The sequence below is a fragment of the Dendroctonus ponderosae genome, unplaced genomic scaffold (assembly GCF_020466585.1).
Source record: "Dendroctonus ponderosae isolate FM_Combo_2020 unplaced genomic scaffold, Dpon_F_20191213v2 Dpon_F_20191213_7, whole genome shotgun sequence".
NCBI lineage: Eukaryota > Metazoa > Arthropoda > Insecta > Coleoptera > Curculionidae > Dendroctonus > Dendroctonus ponderosae.
Genome location: NW_026018916.1, coordinates 10,839,313 through 10,860,559, shown reverse-complemented (window position 1 = coordinate 10,860,559; position 21,247 = coordinate 10,839,313). Strand labels below are relative to the sequence as shown.

Below are 21,247 nucleotides of genomic sequence, written 5' to 3'. Positions count from 1 at the left end.
GAGATTGAGAATAAAACACAAGAAATTTTAGACAATACAAGTCTTTTGAATTTAATCGGTAAAGAAACTTAAATTTATCAAAATTAATCAGGAATACCGGTTTGGGCATTAAGTACATAGAAAAAAAAAACAATTTTTTATTAATTTATTGATCAATAACTGCGCCTCTCTTTCCTTGCCTTTTTTTAATGTGTCGCTTCTCATGGCGCAGAATTTTGGACTTTTTCACATCCATGTAGTCGCAGTGTTCACACCTGAATATTTTGTTGGTGATAGAGCGAACCAATCTTTTATTCCAAGGATGCCGTTTGATTATATGCGCATCCAAACTGGGTTTTTCATTGAAGTTCTTATAGCAGTCTAAAAATACATTATAATTCAATAAACCGAAAAATAATGCCACCTTTATTTTACCTGCCGCTGGACAAAAAAATGGCTGCACTATTTTCGCTTTGTGCAGTCGTACGTGTCTAGTTAATGATCCTTTGTCGTTAGTTTTATAGGAACAATCATGGCATCTGAATTCTGTGGTTAAAGCCCGCTTAATATTCTGAATAGAATCACTGAAAATAAATAGATAAAAACATAAAATATATTTTAGCAGAAAATAGCCGACAATATTGATATAACAAAAAACCAATGCCACATGCTCATGCTTGAAGCCCAAATACTTATGTGAATCATTTTGTTCCAGCTTTCCCAAGTTTATTAATTAAAAAATAGGAAAATAAATCAGAATTTAAAAATGGGGTTTGAAAATCGACATTTTAATGTTTTCGGGCATTTAAATTTGAAATTGCAATGCGATTGCATTTAGTAGATAGAATTAAATTAATAAAATTAATTGATTTTTTTTCCTTTAAGGAAAACAACAATATTGCTCTCAAGTTTAAAAACACCACTTCTTTGTAATTTAAGAAAATTATCCAAGTACAGGGCGTTTGCAAAGTGGACTTATTTCCTGAAGGAGATAGTAGGAGAATAATTGTCATAAATAGCTTCAGCTTTGGATATGCTTCCTTAAAATGCCATACTAAGAACGCTTAGTTTTCGATCTCTGGTATGTTCAGATTTTTTTATTTTTACATCTTAAATGTAATAATAATAATAAAGTTCTGTAATTTTCTTATTAATCGACACCACTACTGAAAATGTCCTCCTAAATGCGGCCGGAAAAGAAAACCATGATAGTTTTATGGCCTCTAGTGCTGGTTCATAAAACAGCTTGGGGGAAGGGTGTGGGTCGTTCGGGGGGTGAGAGTGATGTTAGTTTAGAGAAAGAAAAAAATAATAGAAGGGAATACATAACAAAAAAAAAAAAAAAAATAGAAGTAAAAATTAAAATATAACAAAATACAAAGTTTTGGAAGAGTTTGGTCAATTTAGGTTTTAGTGCTCCGTTAGTCTAGTGGAAAGGTTGTTAAAGAACCGTAGGTTGGAATTGGGTTAAGCTGGAGAAAAACTAGTTGCTAAGTTTTCCGCTTAAGGCGGATGTTCCCAGGTAGGATCTGGCATTAGATTAGTAGGAGTTTGGAAGTTGTGTTTTAGGATTGTTCGGGAGAAGGTGTCTCAAAAAAATAAAATCAAAGATTTTGGTAATAGATAGGATAGATAGGAGATAAAAATTAGTTCCAAGAATTCTTGATGTAATCTTCTGAACTGCATAAAACGTTTTCAGAAATGCCTGATTCAAATTCTGAAATTTTCTTATTTTGCCTCGGTTCATGTGGCATGAATTCCAAATGTAAGTATGTTTTAAAATAATAATGGTTTTACATCCGCCCTGCATGGATAAGATCCATGCCACTTCCCAGAGGCAATGAATTTGTCTGTTTCTTTCTTTAAATATTACTCACATATCCATATTGAACTTCTCCTTGTTCATCAATCTATTTTCCAATTTTTCTTGACTGTGCGACGACAAGTGTCGGACACAAATTGTCCTATTGAGAGATTGATAACTACAAAATTCGCATTTCCAAATTTTCCTCGTGATTAGTGCTCTAGAATTCTCATCATCCATGTGCAATTTGAATATGTGCTCTTCCAGAACTGAGTGGGTGCCAAAATCCACTCCATCACAAATATCACAGATCCGTTGCTTTTTTGGAGACAGCTATAGAAGAATTAATTATTTTAATACATTAGTGTTGTGCTATACATATTTATCTCTCCATATTATCCAAACATTCAACTAGGTATGTTTAAGATGTTTTGAAAATCTCACAACATTCAAAGGCGGAAATAATGACCGAATAATATAAGACACCAGGTTTAAGTAACTGTAACAGAAAAATTACTATTATTCTTTTGAAAATATAAGACACGAATAAATGGAAAAACAGGTTTTAAGTGAATTGTAGTGATAAGGGATTTGTTTCTCATATAATTTGCTTTCGCGGAATAAAAGGCATGTAAGAAATAAACACAGGTGATGTTAATTTTGATACATTACTGTAAATTTACAGTGACTCGAGTTGTACCAAAAATATCACTACGTAAAATCCTTCAACTAGGTATTTCATTTTTTAAATTATAAATTATTGTTTTGATCATTTTCGCTATTAAATATTTCCGCACGAGCAAAACAAACGAAAAAAGTTGATTGGTAAAAAAACTAAGATTTTAAGGGAAACACTCCCTTAAATTCTTGCATATAATTATGAAACACCGTGTATATATTATGTTTACAGTAATATAAAAACAAACCTTTGATTTGGGTAATTTGGGATTGATCTGATTGTTGGAGTTGCTTGCATCAATTTTAACATGCTCTTGATTGGATTGGAATTCGAAATCATTTAGAATTTCCGGACAGTCAGGACGCTAAAATATTTAAAAATTATATCCGTATGCTTTTTAGAAACGTCAATGTGTTTTTCCAATACTCTACCTCAACTATTTCCTCTTTAACTAATCGGAGCAGACCATCATGCGTAATCCCGTCTAAACACTCTTCAAAAAATGGATCAGGTTTTACGAGGGGCATCACTGAGTAAATTCCACTTTTTTGACGAATAAATCGAAGCACTATACCACTTTCAGAAATGTCATCGAATTCTTCCAAATAATCATCGATAGGTTCATCTTTAATTTCCAGATGAACTGGTTGAAGCTCCATTGTTGAAGATCTGTTGCTTGTTATTCAGATATTCACACATCAATTTTTTAAATCACTTTATCACATGGCACTGTACTTTCACGAAATATAATAACAGTTTTCAATTCACTCAAATAGTAAACACTCTATTCGGGTGCCAAATTTTCGAATGAGTATGGTTTACTATACCCACATTATGAAAATAAAATTTTTGAACTCAGTCTTCGATCAGTTTATGTTTGTTTAGCTTAGAAATACTTGAAATGCCGAGTTTAATTCAGAATAGATAAAAAAAAACAGTGTATCATACATTCCTCCATGCGGCAGAAGCTAGATTTTTAAAGAGCTAGGTTAAGATCAATAACATTTTTCCCTGTAAACAGACTTAACTCGTCTCTCCTAGTTTTCTTTGAGCGTGCTCTTCGTCACTGCTAATGCCGAAGATATAAGCAGATTGGCATTTCATGAAAAAACTCACAAATTGGCAAAGATTTACATTTAGTGGTCCTTCGACCCAGATTTCTATTAAATAATATATGATCACGTGATGTAAAACAGAGACTACTTACTATTGGCTGGGACGGCCAATGGTGGCGCTGCGAAACGTCAAATTACGCGTTGTCGAGTGACAGTTGAGACTTGTCCAACTTGTTTATTTATTGCAGTTGACGACATTTATAACATAAAACAATACTTACACTCGTGCATCTGTTTCTATTTCTTTAAAAGCTTGCAAAAGTTGATTAGAACAAAACAAATCACAATCAGATGTAAACATCAATGTCAACAGAACAACTGTCAAATTACTACTTAACTTGTATTTATAATTTTAGCCACCAGGGAGCGTCTGAACTTATGAACTCGCAAATATTGATTGTTTCCTTTGATACGATTTCCTCCGATTGCTCGCGTGCGGATTATATTATATTATATTATATAATTTATAGATAAAGAGTCGTCTTTATCTACGGATAAGACTGATGGTGGCATTTAACAGATTTCATCGTGTTTGGAGTTGCAAACAAAACAAAAAACCAACAAAATTAAACATTATGCATTAATAATAATGTTTTTAAGCAATGAAATATAGGAGTAAAGACGTAATTACATAATTAAATACAGGGTGTTATTTAAGTAGGTAGCCAAACTTTAGGAGGGTGATGTCTGAGTAATTCTAAAAAGAAAAGCTTGTATAAGCTACAAGTTAACATACAGGGTGATGAAATTAAAAAAAAATCGGCTTGCCTTAAATTTGAAATTATTTTTGAAGCAGTAAGGGATTGATCTTACCACAGTGGTGTCCAGGTGGTAGGATCCCAACCTGCTCTATATTTTTCACAAAAAAATTGTAGGCGACCGACTACTCTCAAACTTTCTATTTGCTTCAGGTTAAACAACTTCGAATATAACTTTTTTGTCTCCTGATTTTTTTCGTATATCGCTTTGTTTTCGAAATAGAAAATAAAAACCACTGGGCAACATAAAGAAAGACTACCAAACAATTAAAATGTAAAAAAAACAATTAAAATTACAGGAAATATTTTACCTATTGTATCTTTTTTGGCACATAATTCTTCTTAAAATCACCTCCATATAAGTTTGATTACGTACCTAAACAACATTCTGTATAGGTTTGAGTTCATTTATATCAGAATAATTTCCGTAAATTGTAAAACAACATAATTTGCGATAAAATTATATTAACCTGATTTTGTTCTTGAAGACGATCATGCAAGTTAAATCGTTGCTCTAAAGATTTACGTGAAAAGTTTATTTGGCCACATACTGCATTTTAATTCAAGGATTAGGTACTCAAAATATCGCATATAAACCCGATAAGATTTCTTGAAAATCACAAATCTCTCAAGTATTGATCTCAATTTAAAATAAAACTAGTCACCATTCTTCCTTTCACAGAAAATATCCTCGTGTTTAACTAGTTTAAAAACAAGTTAATATAAAAGTAACAAACATACTTATGACAAGCAGTAAGGTAGAAATAGGCGAGATGCAGTCTAGTTTCGAGTTGAGAGCAATGTGTAGCAAACGATCGCGATTTAATATAAAATTAGTAGCGAACGAAAAAAACACCAATATTTCCATTCTGAACGTCAAAAACGAATTCGCCTGCAATATATGTTTATTTAACATTTTCGACTGAAAAGAGTTTAAGGTCCTGCAATTATAAGCTGACCAATATTGCAATTTTAAGAATAAAAAATATGTATACATATCACGCAAGTATAAAATATAAAAGTTCTGCCTTTCCGGGGATCTTAAAGTCCACTATCCGGAAGATACGGGAGACAAACTGGGCATTTTCGAAAATAAGCAAGTAAGATGACGATTTTAAACTAAGGAAGTTTTTGTTTAAACCAAGTTTCATTTGGTTAAATGAATAAAACTAAATTCCAACAAGATGCAAGCGAGGTGACAAAGGTTTTAAATTGTAATTTTATTGCATTTGCCTTAATTCAACGTATCGCATTCAAAAAATCAAATTTATATAATTTGCTGATAACATTTTGGATAAATTTGAGGATCTGTGGGCAGGTGTACAGCATAATTATAAGCCACTTAAAGGTCTTAGTATGAAGCTCTTGCGGAAATTGAAAAATCAGGAAAATTGCTTGGAAACTAGGTGTAGAAAATACAAGTGGTTGGGCGAATTATCGTGTTGTACCACATCTCTGTGGGTATATTTAACAAAAAAAAAAGATATTAAGCAGAATCTTCTTCTACTAATAGCACATTAATAATATTTAATAACATATCAATTAACACTTCCACATCTAGACGCACAAAATGTTTAAAATCGTTTAAAAACATTGCATCAACCTTTATAATACATATGTTGATTTGAAACATTTGTATTATGTTGATTACATTAACATATTGTTTCCATATTGCTTAATTAAGAGTTGCAATTCTCTCTATAATAATGCCATATTGCATCCACTAATTCAATATTAGGAAAAAATCAGAATTTATGACTACCGATACATATAGCGATAAGTCTGCACCTTTTTCAAAACCGTTTCACTTTTGAAACTCCGATGTATTTCGTTTAGGACGCCTCTCTGCCCCACATATCTGCATAAAAGAAATTCAGACTGAGTTTAACAGGAAAAACCACTATAAGCACCAACAACTACACTACTGCTTTAGCAAGCTAAGAATTTCAGTTTAATTGTTCTAGCATCAAAATGGCCTAGTAGTGTTAAGAAGCATTTCAATATTAAGTTATTTAGCAAAATTACTTGACACTTAGTTCAAGTAAAAATAAACAACAGCATTGTTAAAAAACTGGTGTGCAAGTGTGGAAATCAATCCCTTACCTATTAACAACTACGTATCCTGATTACTATTGGAGTTTCTAAGGTTTGGGCTCATCTGGTTTTGCTGATGTTCCAAAAGCTGAGCTAAAGATTGAGGCCCTGGTCCCCCGAACAGCGAATGTTGAGGGCCATTGAACTGCGAAGTTTTGTCACCAATAATGTTGTTCATTAGCTGATTTCCTAGATTAGGAGCCCAACTAGAACTGTTGAAAAGTGAATAGCCGGGGCTCTGCGAAAGTAGTTCCTGTGATTGGGGCGCCTGTAACGAACATGCGAATCGTTCAACACATTGGAAAAAAGCTTGTAATATTTCTCCCACTAACCATTTGCTGAGACGCAGATATTCTCCCTAAAGGTATTGTACCTTCCTTTAACATAGCCTGCCTCATGGACATTGAGGAACGTGTTCCATCATCATTAGTAAAATTATTTACTGCATTCATGCCCCAAGGAGAACTGAACAGTTCATAGGGCACATTGGGGGTCAAATTTGACAAACCATTTTGAGGCTTCATCAGAGGCCGTTGATATGGAACTCCCATTTGAGAAAAGCTCATTCCCGGATAGTTTGAAGTATCTTGCTGCATGGGGTAGTTCGGACTTTGAACTGAATATTGCATATTAGGGTTTGAATAATTTGTCGATTGATTATCTAAAGGTGCTGGCCTTTGTTGGTTGTAACCGTTAGTGTAACCGTTTGATATCGGCTGCGCATATGATTGGTTTTGAGGTGAATGGTTTTGAGCAGACATATTTTGACCCCACCAGGAACTTTGATTCCCACTGGAAGGCAGCTTCAAATCCTCTCTTAACCACCCATTTACTTGGGGTGGAGGTATGTTATATGGCGGAGGATAAGCAGGTACTTTTATATTAGGTGCATGCTGAGGTTGACTATTATTAGCTTGGGGCAAATTGGAATATGGGTTACTTTTTGAAAACTGTGGCATCATGTTGTCAGCGCCCTTGCCCAAGTTCCTCAAATTCGTAAGATAGTCAGTACTAGTAGGATTTTGTTGTTTCTGCAATGGATTTTGTTGAGGAAAAGCTGGATGATTTTGGTTAAAACTTTGTGTTCTTAAGGAGGGATTACTGAATTGGTTATTGAGTTGCTGAGAAGGCACAGATTGAGGTTGCTGGGGCTTAGTTAGGGACGGCTCTTGATCAAACTTTGTAGTTTTCTCTAAATGATGTGGATCTTCAACATTGAATTTCACCTACAATTTTTATTATCGATTCTAATTACAACAAACCACATTTTAAATATGAACTAACCTGTTTGTTTTCCTCTAGTTTTTTGAATATACTCTGCAAAACCACATTTTGCTTGGCGCGTTTTGTTTTAATCGACTCTGAATTTTTTTGAAGACTTTCAGTTGTAGTCTCTGTATTTTTTTTACCTTCCCGTTCTTCCCTTGACTTCTCTAAAGATCCCTGCGGTTTCAATATGCCACTTTTCTTTTCAACTAATGCTAAAATGGAATTATTATTGTATAGAACACCTGCAAGCACTTAAATGATTATCTTTTTTTAAATGTGTCCTCGGTAAATATTTAAAATAACTAAAGCAGTGAACATTAACTCACTTTTAACATTTTTGTTGCTATTAGGTTCTTGAAAAGTGAATGATTTCATTTCCATCAAAAGCTCATTGGTTGGATCAGGCTGTGAGAGTACTGGCTCGAAATTAAGACGACCTTTAATTTCTGTCCTACAAGTACCAAAATTAATTGCATTTTTAACAGCTAAAATCGTTGTTGAGAGTGAGCGATTAATATGACAATTCAATTAATAAATTGTTAAACTTACAAGGTTATTAACTTTGTGCCACCAAGATCATAATTGCTCAACCATTTAGCCAAATCGATAATTCGCCTCATTCTAACTTTATTTTCAACTTCTCGCTCTTCTATTTCAACTTTGAAAGTGAATTCTCTAAAATTCTGTTCCAATGGTAAAAAGCCCTGTAAATCTCTGTCTTCTTGCAAAGAACATTTTGCATCTAAAATGGAATGGTAATGGTGGGTATTACATTACATGACATTAAAATTATAGTGTCTTCTAACACTTACATTTATTGTAATTGAATCCTACAAGTAAGCTTTGGGCAGAGTTCACAATTTTGCACAAACTAGGCCAAATTTGCATTCTTTCCTTGAATATTTGACTATTCAACAAATCGGGTTTGTTAAAAAGAAAATACATGAGCAACTTCACTGAAAGGAAATTAAAATTTTTACAATATACTTAATGCACACTGCGACATAATGTGAGGATAACGTTATATTGAATATATAATTACGTGCAGGTAGAGCATAGTAATTCAATAAGCTTTCGTCACTCTGCAATGTGTAAACAGGCATCAAAAAGGAACTGAGAGATCCTACAATCAGCTCCAATATCAAATTTTTCACTTTAAGCTCATCTTTGGTAAACTCGTCTTTTCCCAAGTATGTAAGAGCATACAGATTAATTATGGTGATTTTAATAAGCTCTTGTCGTTTAAAACTATGTGTAGCAACTAAGGCAGTCATCACGGAATTTAAACTCTGAACAGCTAGTGCAGCTTGCTTGATGTCCAGTACACAGTGGAAATGAGCATGGGCACATAGAAATAGTTGTATGTAATCATTAACACTCATTTTAGTTTGAATTCTTTCCAATGGACTGAAAAACGCATAACTTACTGAACTGAATGAACTGTTATTGAATTATTTTACCTTTCTTTGTCTATTGCCAAGTTCAGAATGCCCCTCAAATTTGTTGTGGACGCAGGAAATGGGTTTTTCACACATGTACCCCTAATATAATAAAACACTGTTGATAGCTTGTTTCCTTGACTTGCTTCCAACAATGCCAATTGATTATAAGGATGACCACTATGGGGCGATACCAAAATTGCTTGTCTAAAAAATAGTAAAATTAGTATACCTATTACTGAAAAACTCACCACCTAGAAAATACTTACTTGTAGAAGCTCTCGGCCTGTTTTCTTTGGTTTCTATACCTGGCAATGTCCCCCAAATGAACTAAGCAATATTGACAAATATATGAACATGAGGCCAATTGTGGGGCAGTGACTTGGTCATTGCAAATCGACGTTTGTCCATATATAGAACCTCTGCGTCTGAATGGTAAATCAATATCAAAGTTATCGCACAATTCTTGCAATAAAATTAAATAAAATCCGGAGGCCGACTCTAATGTTCGAGTTAAAAGCGCTTGGAAATCTGATCTACGTTGGTTCTGAAAATCAAGTAAATTGCGTTAAAAGTTAATTGGATTATATCGTTGTATAAGATACAATAATTTGAATATTTTCTTTCAGTAAAGATGAGCCGATTCTACCAAAGTTGTAGTACTTGGATATACGAAATACAATAGCTGCCAGAAGCTCAGATAAAAAATACTAAATTAATTAAATTACTCGTATCTGTATCGACTCTATCATATTCTTTCTTTTACTGCCGGTCTTCAAAGAACTGTGACTTGGCCACGATACATACAAATGTCGCAGAATGTTTTTTCTGTTCCAAACTAACTAAGACTAATAAAAGAGTGCCAGTTTAACATACAAAAATTAGGAATTAGTACAATATTTGCTTACTCTCTCATAGTTTTTGCAATATACTCTTCTAGAGTGTAGGGTTCGATACCTGCCAGCAATTTCAAGTGTTTTTGAATGGATTTAAGTTTTGAATATCTTCTATTCTATTGGGAGCACTGCTAAAAGTACTTCTTAATACGAGTTATAAAGTTGAATATCACACAAATTTAGACTATGCTGAACTATTGAATAGTTAGATGTTTGCGTCAATATTGACTTTGTGATCAGCCTTGAAATAGTGATCAATTCATATATAAAAATAGTACACACTTCTGTATGTAAATTGCAATACCAAAGTTTAATTTTTTGCGGCAGTATTGTCCAGTTTTGATTCCGAAAATATCTAATTCATCTCAATATATTTGCGTTTATTATAAAACCGTATACATAATGATATATGTATAATGACCGCGTGGAAGTCTGATGATATATAGCTTTTTTCACTTGCCGATCTGAACAATTTAGCAAGAGTCGGAGAGAGTATTAAACCTCATTTAATTTCCTCACTATACTGTATACATGAGAGCCCCAAGATAATAATATTATCGAGGATCAAATCCAGGAATATTATCGATATTTTGAGTGACATTATTTTATTTGCTTGTTTGAATGATTTCTGGCACATTTATTGTTTCTAGTATCTCCATTATGGGTGAAGAAATAATACAAGAACATATTTAAATAATTCCAAGTCTAAACAAGTTTGTTAATCGTCGACAGGCTAAAGAATAGGCGCTTTGGATATTTACCTTTTTGTCCCGGACTTTCTCCTGTAACTCAGTTATATGATTTTTGAACCCAATATTCCAAAGGTCCTGCTCCACTTTCTTATCCAAAGCATATTCCAGATCAAGTATTAAAACACGATGATAAATGTTCTGCAATTTCTGTTGATTTTCCCATGCTTCAGTGTCATGGAGCAAATCAGTTTTCTTAAGGACTTTGGGTTTGAGATCTTCTGTCTGCCTATAAAACACTTCAATGACTAACTATCGGTCAGTTAAATGTAGCAAACTTACTTGAGGACTTGTATCGCTACCTTGTAACCCATATTCGGTCCTTAATTGTTTGAGTCTCAAGATTTTAAGGTTGGAGTATGACTTTGATCAGGTTACAGTTACTGTACTGTATCCGAACACACTCACTATCTATGAACGAAGAAAATCTAAACGTTTTATATTAACTGATGTATATGGTTGCTAATTTAAATTCCGGATAACATTCATTAATCTACACTTTAACAGCTCCAAACATTCCTCTTGATCTTGATTGACAGATTGACAAAAATGACATAATTTTGGTGAGCCACGTTGCCGCTATGTACGCTTCCAATTAGAAACTCTGTCTTTAGTTGCTTTCATTTAGCCTTAAAAAATTGAACTTATTATTCACTGGACTACTTTAGGCCTAGTGAATGTTTATAATTGCAATTATCTTAAAATTACTAGATTTTTGTTCCATTCCTTACTTATTACTGGCAGCATGGCAAGAGTTCTTCTTCCAAAGGAAATATTGTTAACAGCTGACACTAGCGCATATATGCTAACTTGACTCGCTGTTTACGTCTACAACGTACACAGCGAGTCAAGTTAGCATATATGCGCTAGTAACAGCTGACATCTGATTGTCAAAACAGTTTCAGGCGTTATCTATGAAAACAATTCCTTAATACAACAGAAGCAAACGTAATATATAAACATAGACAAGATATAAATAACATTTAACGCAGTGCAAAGACTGAGTAGTACTGCGACGTTATTTTCTGGGTAAAATTCTTGTCTTAAGCTAAGGCTATTAAATGGAAATGGATCAGGCTCCTTTAAATAAAGTACGTACTGATAAATTGACTAGGATCATTCTACTGTAAGGACATACACGTGTACACACTAGAAATCCCTTTGTTAGCCATCCTGTACAATATAGTTTTTAATATTTAAAGGCTCATCAGCTGGAACGTAAAGCTCAACTGCTGGAGAAACAGGAAAATCTGGATCAAGCAATTGTTTGCTATTCGGAGGCTCTTGAGCTCTATCAGAAATGTTTTGAGTTAACGAAAAATCAAATTGCTTTGGACTCCATTAATCTGCAGAAAGAAAAAGCCGAAAGGTATATAATCTAATGTAATCTGAGATGAAACCACCACACTTCGAATTATTAAACTTAAACTTATGTCTCTGTCTAAACTGAAAGTCTGTGCAAATCTGTCTATACCTACTGTCCCAAACTTTCACGTACTTCCTTCCTCCGAAGTGTATTTTTTAGGGTAATTTATCTGAAGGCTCTGTAGCACATCATATAATGTATACTTTCTAGTTTACCAAACAAGAATTCACCTTGTTTCTTCATGTTTACCTTCCATTAAAATTTTTTTAGACAAGTTCGCATATTGCAAATAAAAAAGTCCTACTTAGAGAGGACAGCAAAAGACCGACTATTACCTCGAAGCACAGGAACTATTACCTCCAGATGCTTTCAAGTAGACACAATTGACAATTTGCAAGACAGGATATTTAAGAATCTGGAATCTCACGATTCATTGATATGTTATCTGGCTGACAGAGGTAATTTTCTTAATTGAGCTCATAACAGGTTTCAACATATGCTGTTTTGTATTCAGGTATTATTAACAGTTCAGACAGACATTGCCATAGCCCTATTGAGGAGGATGAAGAAAACGGTGAAGCTCCTTTGATCGTTGGAAGCAAACATCCAAAATCTGATTCTGTTGTAATTGAAGAACTAAGGGAACTAAGTGGTCAACTCAAAGATTTTGTTCAAGGTAGGTATTTGCATCTTTGAAATTGAAGGAAACTTAATTTTATAACATCAGCCGTATTGTTGCAACGAGTCTTTATTTTTTAAACAAGTCCAAATTTACAGCCCCTGGAAACTAAACGGTCCAGCTACAGATTAGTTTTAGATCTAAGTCTCTGAACTAGCGTCAATTATTTTACAGGACTGTTGATTGATTTAGCTGAGAGAAAAAATCAAATTCATCTACTTAAACAGCATGTTCTTAAAAAATCGGAACTTGATCATGATCATAAAGCAGGTTGGTAGATTGGAAATTTGCTTCTTTGATGCATGTCAGCATTTAATCAGCTTTATTAATTTTCACATATATTTATGTGGTGTTTTACAGCTTTTTGAGTTAAATAACACAAACCTGTACAATAAATCATCACTAATATTTAATATAATTTGCTGATATTATCAGTTGTTCTGAAAATTTGTTGTCAATTGTTATTATTTTCTATTGAAATACTATATTGGCTTTCATTATGATTTCTTCTCCAAGCTAAACACAACCACCTAATTGCAGTAACTATTTTGAGACTTATTAATACTGTAATCTACTAATTTAAATTGAGGGCTGAAATATTAATTGATTTTCGTTTTTTTTTTTGGAAAATCTATGGAACGGCTATTGTACTTACGAGTTTCTTTATATTATTTTATTCTAGGGATACTTAAGATTCGCTACACACGGACCGATAAATAAATTGAATGTAGATAAAATCTCAACTCAAAGTCATTCAAAGATTTTGGAAAACTGCTATATAAACTTCAGACATTAACTTTTTATGTAGAATCATGCCTTGATAGGAGACTTTTCAGAGTACCTTGTAAATACATATACACAACTGCAATAACGTACCTGAAAAGCCATTAAAAGTCTAACAAAATATGATTTTTTCTACTTTCCTTATTAATAGTCAATAAAGGGTTAGTTTAAAGAAGCTTTATGCTTATGCTCAAAGCTGTATGAAAACTCGGGGAAAAAAGAGCGACGGAATAATTTACTTGAATTTCATAGGAGTTCTTGGATAAGTCGCGGGCTTCATGTTTATGAAACTTTGAGCTTTTAAAGCTTGATATGTTCTGTAAACATTTCCTAAATGGCACATCACCAGTCAAACCAGATCCTGATTTGTAAATGTGTCTCTTTGCTCGCACCATTAACAGCATCGGAATATTTATCTTAAGTTTGACATGATTTGCGGCTCATACTTTTGCTCGATGTTCATGATAGTTTCAGCTTTTGCGATGTTAGTTCTTAGCGCAATTAGGAGCTTTGAACTTTTGCTCAACTTTGGCAAGTTGCAGATGAAGATTCAATGATACCCATAGGTACTTTACTAGTCATTTCTTAATTTATTTATATTAATTACAAGACAATGCAAATACAATACTAATATTTAGCGAAATTAAGTTTATTCATTGACCCTTTCTTGGTACTTGGATTGGTCGGTTCTGGCTTCGAAAAAATAATTTGGGATTAAAGCTGATGCTAAAACCAACAATGTATTCAAGATGTGATCTGCCTACCGGAAACTTGATAAAAATATTGTTTTTCCAGATTTGCTTATTGCACTGGATGACAGAAATATATTGATTGATGATTTGAAGGCGCAAATTACGGACCTCGAATTAGAGAAATCATGCAGTCAAGGTGAGTTCATGCCATAATATTTCTGATTTTTGTAAAAGTTTTTTTCTAAAAGTTAGAGGTTTTGTGCATAAAATGTTTTTTCATATAAAAATTGTTCCATCTTTAATATGAAGAGGCAAGTATTTTAAACAGTCACAAAAATTCGGTGCTTTTGGTGTTTCATGTTGCAAATAAAAGATTTTAAAAACATGCCGAAATAACTATTTAAATAAATTAATTCGTCTTTATTGCTATCAAAATTATTAATTAAAGTACCCGCTTTCCATTTAACTTATTGTTATGTTATGACCGATTCTCAAGCACATTTTACAATTTGTGCTTAAAACTTGAGAACAATATTAATAGTTGTGGTGGGCCAAAATGAACACTTTTAAATGGAAACTCCTATTTCTATACCAGATAGAGAAAAACTGATGTTGGTGTCTGAGCCTCGATTTTTATGACAATATTATTGACGAAAACCGTATGTTACTATCTCTAAGAATTTTAGAGCTAGAGGGTCTTTTGTAAATGCTCTCTAATTGTTTTCCTGTTGTTCATGTATCATGGTTCTTTAAATGAAGATAAACGGATAAACACCAAATCTATAGTGACGATCACATAACCGAATCAATAGAAAATATCAAATACCTAGGCAATATCTAAGAACAAAACAGTTTCAATCATTAACGTACAAAGCGATATGTAGACTTCTGGCCAACTGCATACAGATACTGAGAGCAAATACATCGAATAAAACATCGTAATCGAAAAGATCAAATTGACATGATAAGGCCACTGCACAATCCGCAAATCCCACTGCACAATCCAGCAAACCGACTTTTGTACAATGAAACAAACGACACGGATAACCGAAAGACTGCTCGACATACAAACAAAATAGAATAACCTCCCACAACGGGACCATACTGAAGCCGAATCCTCTTTGTCTTCTAAGACGAACTAGACAATACATAAAGCTTCAGTTCCTTAAGAACTCTGCTAGAGCACTTACAAACGCAATCGAACTAACGAATTCAAAAAGTATTAATAAGACGGCAGCCGGCACCAGCAGTACTCACTTCACTTTGTGCTTCTTCCGAAAACAAAAGCTAAGTCACATCCGAATATTATAGTCTATAAGCTTTTCCAGAATCACTTCCAATCACATTTTGTAAATATGTATCTGTGATAGGGACATATATTTTGTTTTCATTTAAATAAACGACAGATTCCCAAATAAATGCATATCAATTTAACGCACAGGAATATTCAGTTGCAGCTGCTGATCTGAGGCCCGAATATGCAGAATTGCAGTCCTTCCCTAAATTAGAAAGTTTAGTCATGCCTCCATTAGATGTTACCACCTTCAAAAAGTTTAGCATCCCAGAGGTTAGTTCCCGACTATTGAGAAAGGATGATTAGTTGAGAGATATTTATTAATATTGCTAATATTATTATTCGCGTTTAATAGTATTTTTATTTAAAATTTTATTTTCAACTTTATAATCTAACTTCGATGCCGACATTTGATAAGTAAATAGTTAGTTAATTTAAACAAACAATTTATATGTAGAACACAATAATTATTTGAATATAGAAATATTCCATATTATTGCTGTTTTAATGCTTTTTGTTTTTGAGGAGGTTTATTGTTCATTACACAAATCGGATGTTAATCATCTTTCTTTGGAGGAAAATGAAATAGTTAGAATTACCCAAATAAAACTAGTATTACATTTTTGTCAATTTAATTAAAATAATTTATTAATATGAATTTTATATTAATGAATGTTCACATTAAATTGACACGTTCCTAAAAGAATTTTAAAATGTAAATCTACACACACAAAGAGAGCAAATAGCATGTTACATCCACGAGTTTAAAATAACAAGATACATAAAATTCACAAATGGTCACAATTACTTTCTAAGTAGAAGAGTTTTGTCGGTTAAAATTTTTCAAATCGCAATTAAATTTTGATTGGAATATATTTTGGTCGCTTTAAATGATTTAGTGTCTTGTATAAAATATCTGTATTGGAATCACCTACATATCTAGTCAATAAGCTTTTACCCGTGTAGCAGGCTTTAGATGAATGAGCGTGTGGACGGCGAGCATAAAGTCGGCGGGTATTCAGAAAATGATTGCATTTCGGAGCATGAAGGCAGTGGGTCGTCTTCAAGCTGTAGCGCAGCCGCACCCTGTTGTTCGCCGTGAATCTGTAGCTGGTCTGGAGCTAGTAAATCACCTCCAATCAGTAGCTGGGCTAGAGCTTGTTGAGCGCCTTCAATTTGTATCTCGGCTGCACCTTGTGGATCGCCTTGACGCGGAGGCTCACCTGGAGGCTGTGGACCGCCTGGAGGCCGGGGATCTGTAGGAATTTCTGTAATCCATTGCTTCGCAATGAACAACAGTATGATATCTTTAAACTTAACTCGATAATCTCGGTCTAGAATAGGCTCGCCTTTGGCGTCAAACCCATCACAAATTATAGTTCTCAATGTATATAAGATGTCAGCTAGCGTATAGGGTGCCATAGCATTCAATTCGTTCATAAGCTTTTCCTTACTAAACCTTTCTATTTGCTCAATCTCAACGTTGTGCTGTAGTAGTATTGTTATAAAGTGATCGTGATAAACATCAATGATATCATCAAAGTGATCTCGTAAAAGCGCTGTCCCTATGCTGGTGCACATGAAATAAACCAAATCTTTGACACCTGTATTGAACTCCAAACGATGTGGTTCCAATATTTTACTCTCTGTAGGCATACCATCCTCATTTCGCTTTACCATTATATTTCGAATGGAATATCTAGGATGGCATATGGTGAACCAATCCAATGTATCATACACCTTAGAAGTCCAAGAGAACTTTTGAGATAACTCTATCCAAGCTTGAATTTTTTCCATATGTGGTTCAAGCTCTGGCTGATTATCTAAACCCAATCGCATATCCCTGTAGATCTGTTTGTAATGGTCTTTGATGTCTGTTCCATCAGGAACTTCGTTCAGCATATGCATGACTGATTCTTTGAATTGGAATATATTTTTCAAACGCATAGCAATGGGAATTGCATGCATAAATGCCAAATTTTTAACCAGCAGTTCAGCGGTGGGCAAATCAAAGCCGGTGCATGCATTTTCAAAATGGTAGCCCAGTGGATCCAAATCATCATAAATTATAACACAGTATCTATCAGGTCGTGAACGTGTTGGCGTGAGATTAAGGCGAGTTGCAACCATGTGTGGAAATAGACTATTGAAATACGTAGTTTCTATTCCTACTCGTTTTTGATAATCGCCGATCGCGTCGAAAAGTTTACTGCAAATCGCTATTTCCTTCGTCATTCTGGTGTGAACATCGTATCTTGTAGTCATTGGTGCCTTGGGATTTTCTTGTATTGCCTTTAATATCCATCTGTTGACCTTAGTAGTTCCGGTTGTCATTCGAACTGTCATAGAAAGTTCCAGAACGCAAGGGCTCCTTCCAGCTACTGATCGTTGGTGGTACCGTTCATTTGTAATTACCGTTGATCCCTTAGCTACTTCATCAATTAATGGCTTTAATCGTCGTCGTTTTACCTCGGTCTCTGGTTGGTTGCGATTGAGGGTTCCAACCAAACTGAAATMAAATAACAAATCTATTATTYAGTTAATATCTATAMATTTTCCATRTATTTTACTGATTATTTAAGCTAATAAATTCCCTAATAACCTTCTGGATATTTAGCTTTCATGTGAAAAAAATAATCAAAAGCTTTKCAGATGTTTACMGTAYTTTTCAAGCTTTAAGACRCATTTTTTATTATAAAATTAACAATTTTTTAAAAATTTAAAACACATTTGGTAGTGCGAAAAATATGGTATGCCCCTCTGGAGSCTTAAAAGGGGGTTTTCACGCAGYAAAGAAGATCTGCTAGTCAGTATAAATTTTTGAAYGAAAAGCCYWRARARRRSKTWTTSAMRCARMAAKAAGAAAAACATCTTGATCTGCTGAAAGTCAGTTTTATACAGCAGATATTTGTATAGTTGACATTCCTAATTGTCTTGCTTCGAGAGTTGGAAARCCMARTAAKTAAACGTTTTAGGCGAACATCGGACAATTCAGTAATTTTATTTGGTCACTCAAGCGACCTAAACACTTCATTGAAACATTGTTTGTTATGGCCAGAAAGTCCTATTCGAAAAAGCAAAAAAAATGCAGAGCGAATTCCTTTTGTATTGATTTCCAAAAATCAGTGAACAAAAACATAAGGCAGAGAGAACAATTCAACGACAAAAAATCGAGAAAGTGACATAAATAAGTTGGCCAAAGTACCAATCGACTATGGTAACCAGAAAAATATAACTATAATATTGTTTGACTAATAATAATAATAACTATAATATTGAATTCAGTTAATATCATATCGAATATTCAGCTTAATGCCGTAAAAATTGCTAAGGAAGTACTGTTCCAATGCAATGAAAAGGCGACCGAAAAATTTGTATTTAAATATGTATAACAAATAAAATAATATACAAAATATTTTAACAACTATACAAAACGGATGGTGGTGGAAAAACACCCAAACGTTTTTAAGAAAATTGCATAAATTGTGATATCTAAATAATTGACTGAAACCCAGGAATATTGTTAATATTAAAATTGGAAATACAGCCAGGAAAACTTAAATGATCTGACATTACACGGTTTATTTATCTCATTTATGTATATTATTCCTCACTAAAGAATTAATTTTGCTTATAAAAATCCGTCGATCTCTAATCACTGGCTAAAGCTGGAATAATCACTATAACTCCAGTGCCAATGACAAAAAAATTGTCAATTTTTACTAATAAAGGTTTGCTGTTATTAACATGTCTACAAGAGAGTTAAAAAATCTACCGAACTTCATAACAATGTATGCACTTATAATGAAATAAAAATACTTAAAAAAAAACGGGCCTTAAACTTATCCTACAAACTACTTGTTGCCAGAGTAGGTATTTGCGTAAAATTAAGCATATTAAGAGGGGGCAATACTAGAAAAACATGTGTATCATTTTAATTTTAGACATGTTGTACAGGGGGAGTCACTTAATGCTAGCAGAACTCAGGAATTTGCTAGAGCACTTGAGCAGATAACTTCAAGTATACTTTGTCCTTAAACATGTGTATGGAAACGCTTCATTTTTGCAATATTTTCCACACGGCTCCTAAAATTTCAGTGACGATTTAATAAAATTGCTACCGCAGATTACCCATCATGGTCCACATTTCGAAACATGCAAGGTGATTTTTTCAAAGATCAGAATTGGCCATTTAGAAATTTCTGAGGTACCTACGCCAATGACCGCACATTTACAATAACATTTGGATTTTACGTCCAGTGTAGAGACTTTTAAATACATTAGTAAATTCCTCTGCGATGGTTCAAAAATTTCAGCATGCAAATATTTTGCATTATGCCGAAACTTTTAGACATCATCATCATCACAAAAACTGTAGGAACTGTGTGGTAAACTTTATAAAAAACTTTAAGGTCCTGTATTTCAAAAACGAAGCGATTTCTGGGATATGTCTCTATATCACAAATTAGTTTAAATAAAATGCTCTATCGGGTCTCAGAGTCCTGCTAAAATAACTGCTAAACCACAAAACCTGAACACGTAGTCTAGGCAATTAACTTACAAATAAAATATTTACCTGGAAAACCTATGCAACATTTTGAAATCTTAAATTCCGTCAGAAAGTACGTTCAATTACACTTAACACAGCACATAAAATGGCATACAACGAACAGTCGAAAGAATTGAAAGTATTTTGCAAAAACCAGAATGTGAAATTACTCAAAAAAGTCAAATTTTTGGTAAATTTTATTTGCAAATATATGATACAGTCAATGTTAAAATACAGCTGTTGAAAATACTCAACCGCATTTTGTTGAGTTGACTTTTATATATGAACCGTTTTCATTGAGTATTTTATTTAATATGGAGATATTTGAGGTTTCAATTTCAATTTATTTAACCAGATATAACATAGTAATCTTAAAAAGATAGACAAACTATCTGTACATAGATATCCTCAGCTTGCCCCATAAATATGACTTAGTTTTTTAATGTTTTCTTTTAGAATTCCTTTTAGTTTCTGTCATTAGAGAGACTGATGACTTTCTTCATCTTAGATATTTATACTATTTTGTGTCTCGTCTTGGATGCACTATTTATACAAATTTCTTTTAGGTCATTATAGTGATAAGCAAGGCGCCAAGTGCCAACAATTGTTCGACATTTAATGGACAACTATTTGCCGGCAAATAATTTTTATTGATTATCTTTAAGATTTTGGTTTGTATTTTTTTTATTATATTTAAATAGGCCTTATATGCTTCTTTCGCATTTGAATAATTTAAAAAATATGGATACGTTTTATTACACTAATTTTGTTTTTATTTAATATAAAATCGGTTTAAATTTATAAAATTCTGATTAAAAAAAATTTATAACTTTAATAACTTCAAACGGACTTGCAGCACTTTGAAAATCAGCAAAAAGCAAAAATCTCACATTGACAAAATATTAACATCGGGATCTCAATTGAAGCAATCGACATTATTTTTATAGTGTATTAAATAGTCGAAGAATAAAAAAAAGATAAAATGACAAAATAGAAAGGCTTTATTTAGAATTACAATTTACAGTTATAGATTTGTAATTTTTTAGAAAGTTAGGAGAAATTCAGTTCTACTTAATATTCCACGCATATCTATGACCTCATC

General features: G+C 33.2%; 4 protein-coding genes across 8 annotated transcripts; 1 reads left to right on the top strand and 3 right to left on the bottom strand.

Moving 5' to 3' along the window:
- Positions 1–25: 25 nt before the first annotated feature.
- On the bottom strand, positions 26–3,713 carry LOC109543155 (RE1-silencing transcription factor B). Its single transcript, XM_019912718.2, has 5 exons — positions 2,894–3,713; positions 2,710–2,826; positions 1,857–2,116; positions 415–563; positions 26–360 (listed from the first exon to the last, which is right to left on the bottom strand). The coding sequence occupies exons 1-5, from the start codon at positions 3,119–3,121 to the stop codon at positions 146–148; spliced, it is 969 nt and encodes a 322-aa protein (XP_019768277.2). The 5' UTR covers positions 3,122–3,713; the 3' UTR covers positions 26–145.
- Positions 3,714–5,760: 2,047 nt separating this feature from the next.
- Positions 5,761–11,580, bottom strand: LOC109543151 (nonsense-mediated mRNA decay factor SMG7). Of its 2 annotated transcripts, XM_019912712.2 has the most exons (13): positions 11,514–11,580; positions 11,065–11,193; positions 10,795–11,011; positions 9,407–9,684; positions 9,159–9,344; positions 8,741–9,105; positions 8,511–8,654; positions 8,248–8,440; positions 8,025–8,149; positions 7,714–7,910; positions 6,762–7,655; positions 6,439–6,697; positions 5,761–6,193 (listed from the first exon to the last, which is right to left on the bottom strand). In XM_019912712.2, exons 2-12 carry the CDS (start codon positions 11,094–11,096, stop codon positions 6,449–6,451), a joined length of 2,880 nt encoding a protein of 959 aa, XP_019768271.2. In that variant the 5' UTR covers positions 11,097–11,193; positions 11,514–11,580; the 3' UTR covers positions 5,761–6,193; positions 6,439–6,448. The 2 variants fall into 2 exon arrangements, with proteins under 2 accessions (XP_019768271.2, XP_019768270.2); XM_019912711.2 differs by lacking the exon at positions 11,514–11,580 and having other exon boundaries at positions 11,065–11,344.
- Positions 11,581–11,588: 8 nt separating this feature from the next.
- LOC109543153 (nuclear receptor-binding factor 2) lies at positions 11,589–16,089 on the top strand. Of its 4 annotated transcripts, none has more exons than XM_019912715.2 (7): positions 11,589–11,873; positions 11,985–12,151; positions 12,419–12,606; positions 12,663–12,824; positions 13,002–13,097; positions 14,406–14,498; positions 15,760–16,089. In XM_019912715.2, the coding sequence occupies exons 1-7, from the start codon at positions 11,844–11,846 to the stop codon at positions 15,900–15,902; spliced, it is 879 nt and encodes a 292-aa protein (XP_019768274.2). In that variant the 5' UTR covers positions 11,589–11,843; the 3' UTR covers positions 15,903–16,089. The 4 variants fall into 4 exon arrangements, with proteins under 4 accessions (XP_019768274.2, XP_019768273.2, XP_019768276.1 ...); XM_019912714.2 differs by having other exon boundaries at positions 11,591–11,873; positions 15,754–16,089; XM_019912717.2 differs by lacking the exon at positions 13,002–13,097 and having other exon boundaries at positions 11,592–11,873.
- A 122-nt stretch (positions 16,090–16,211) lies between these two features.
- Positions 16,212–20,275, bottom strand: LOC109543152. Its single transcript, XM_019912713.2, has 2 exons — positions 20,173–20,275; positions 16,212–18,105 (listed from the first exon to the last, which is right to left on the bottom strand). Exons 1-2 carry the CDS (start codon positions 20,190–20,192, stop codon positions 16,569–16,571), a joined length of 1,557 nt encoding a protein of 518 aa, XP_019768272.1. The 5' UTR covers positions 20,193–20,275; the 3' UTR covers positions 16,212–16,568.
- Between the last annotated feature and the right edge of the window lie 972 nt (positions 20,276–21,247).

Excerpts from the sequence above, each read along its gene's own strand:
- LOC109543151 (XM_019912712.2), bottom strand. The coding sequence starts at position 11,096 with ATGGGTTACAAGGTAGCGATACAAGTCCTCAA. Across the intron at positions 9,106-9,158 it reads TTGGCAATAGACAAAGAAAG|TCCATTGGAAAGAATTCAAA; the intron begins GTAAAATAATTC and ends TGCGTTTTTCAG. Across the intron at positions 8,441-8,510 it reads AGGATTCAATTACAATAAAT|ATGCAAAATGTTCTTTGCAA; the intron begins GTAAGTGTTAGA and ends ATTCCATTTTAG.
- LOC109543153 (XM_019912714.2), top strand. The coding sequence starts at position 11,844 with ATGGAAATGGATCAGGCTCCTTTAAATAAA. Across the intron at positions 12,152-12,418 it reads CAGAAAGAAAAAGCCGAAAG|ACAAGTTCGCATATTGCAAA; the intron begins GTATATAATCTA and ends AAATTTTTTTAG. Across the intron at positions 12,825-13,001 it reads ACTCAAAGATTTTGTTCAAG|GACTGTTGATTGATTTAGCT; the intron begins GTAGGTATTTGC and ends ATTATTTTACAG.
- LOC109543155 (XM_019912718.2), bottom strand. The coding sequence starts at position 3,121 with ATGGAGCTTCAACCAGTTCATCTGGAAATTAAAGATGAACCTATCGAT. Across the intron at positions 2,827-2,893 it reads TTAAAGAGGAAATAGTTGAG|CGTCCTGACTGTCCGGAAAT; the intron begins GTAGAGTATTGG and ends TAAATATTTTAG. Across the intron at positions 361-414 it reads ATTTTTTTGTCCAGCGGCAG|ACTGCTATAAGAACTTCAAT; the intron begins GTAAAATAAAGG and ends ATGTATTTTTAG.
- LOC109543152 (XM_019912713.2), bottom strand. The coding sequence starts at position 20,192 with ATGTTGCATAGGTTTTCCAG.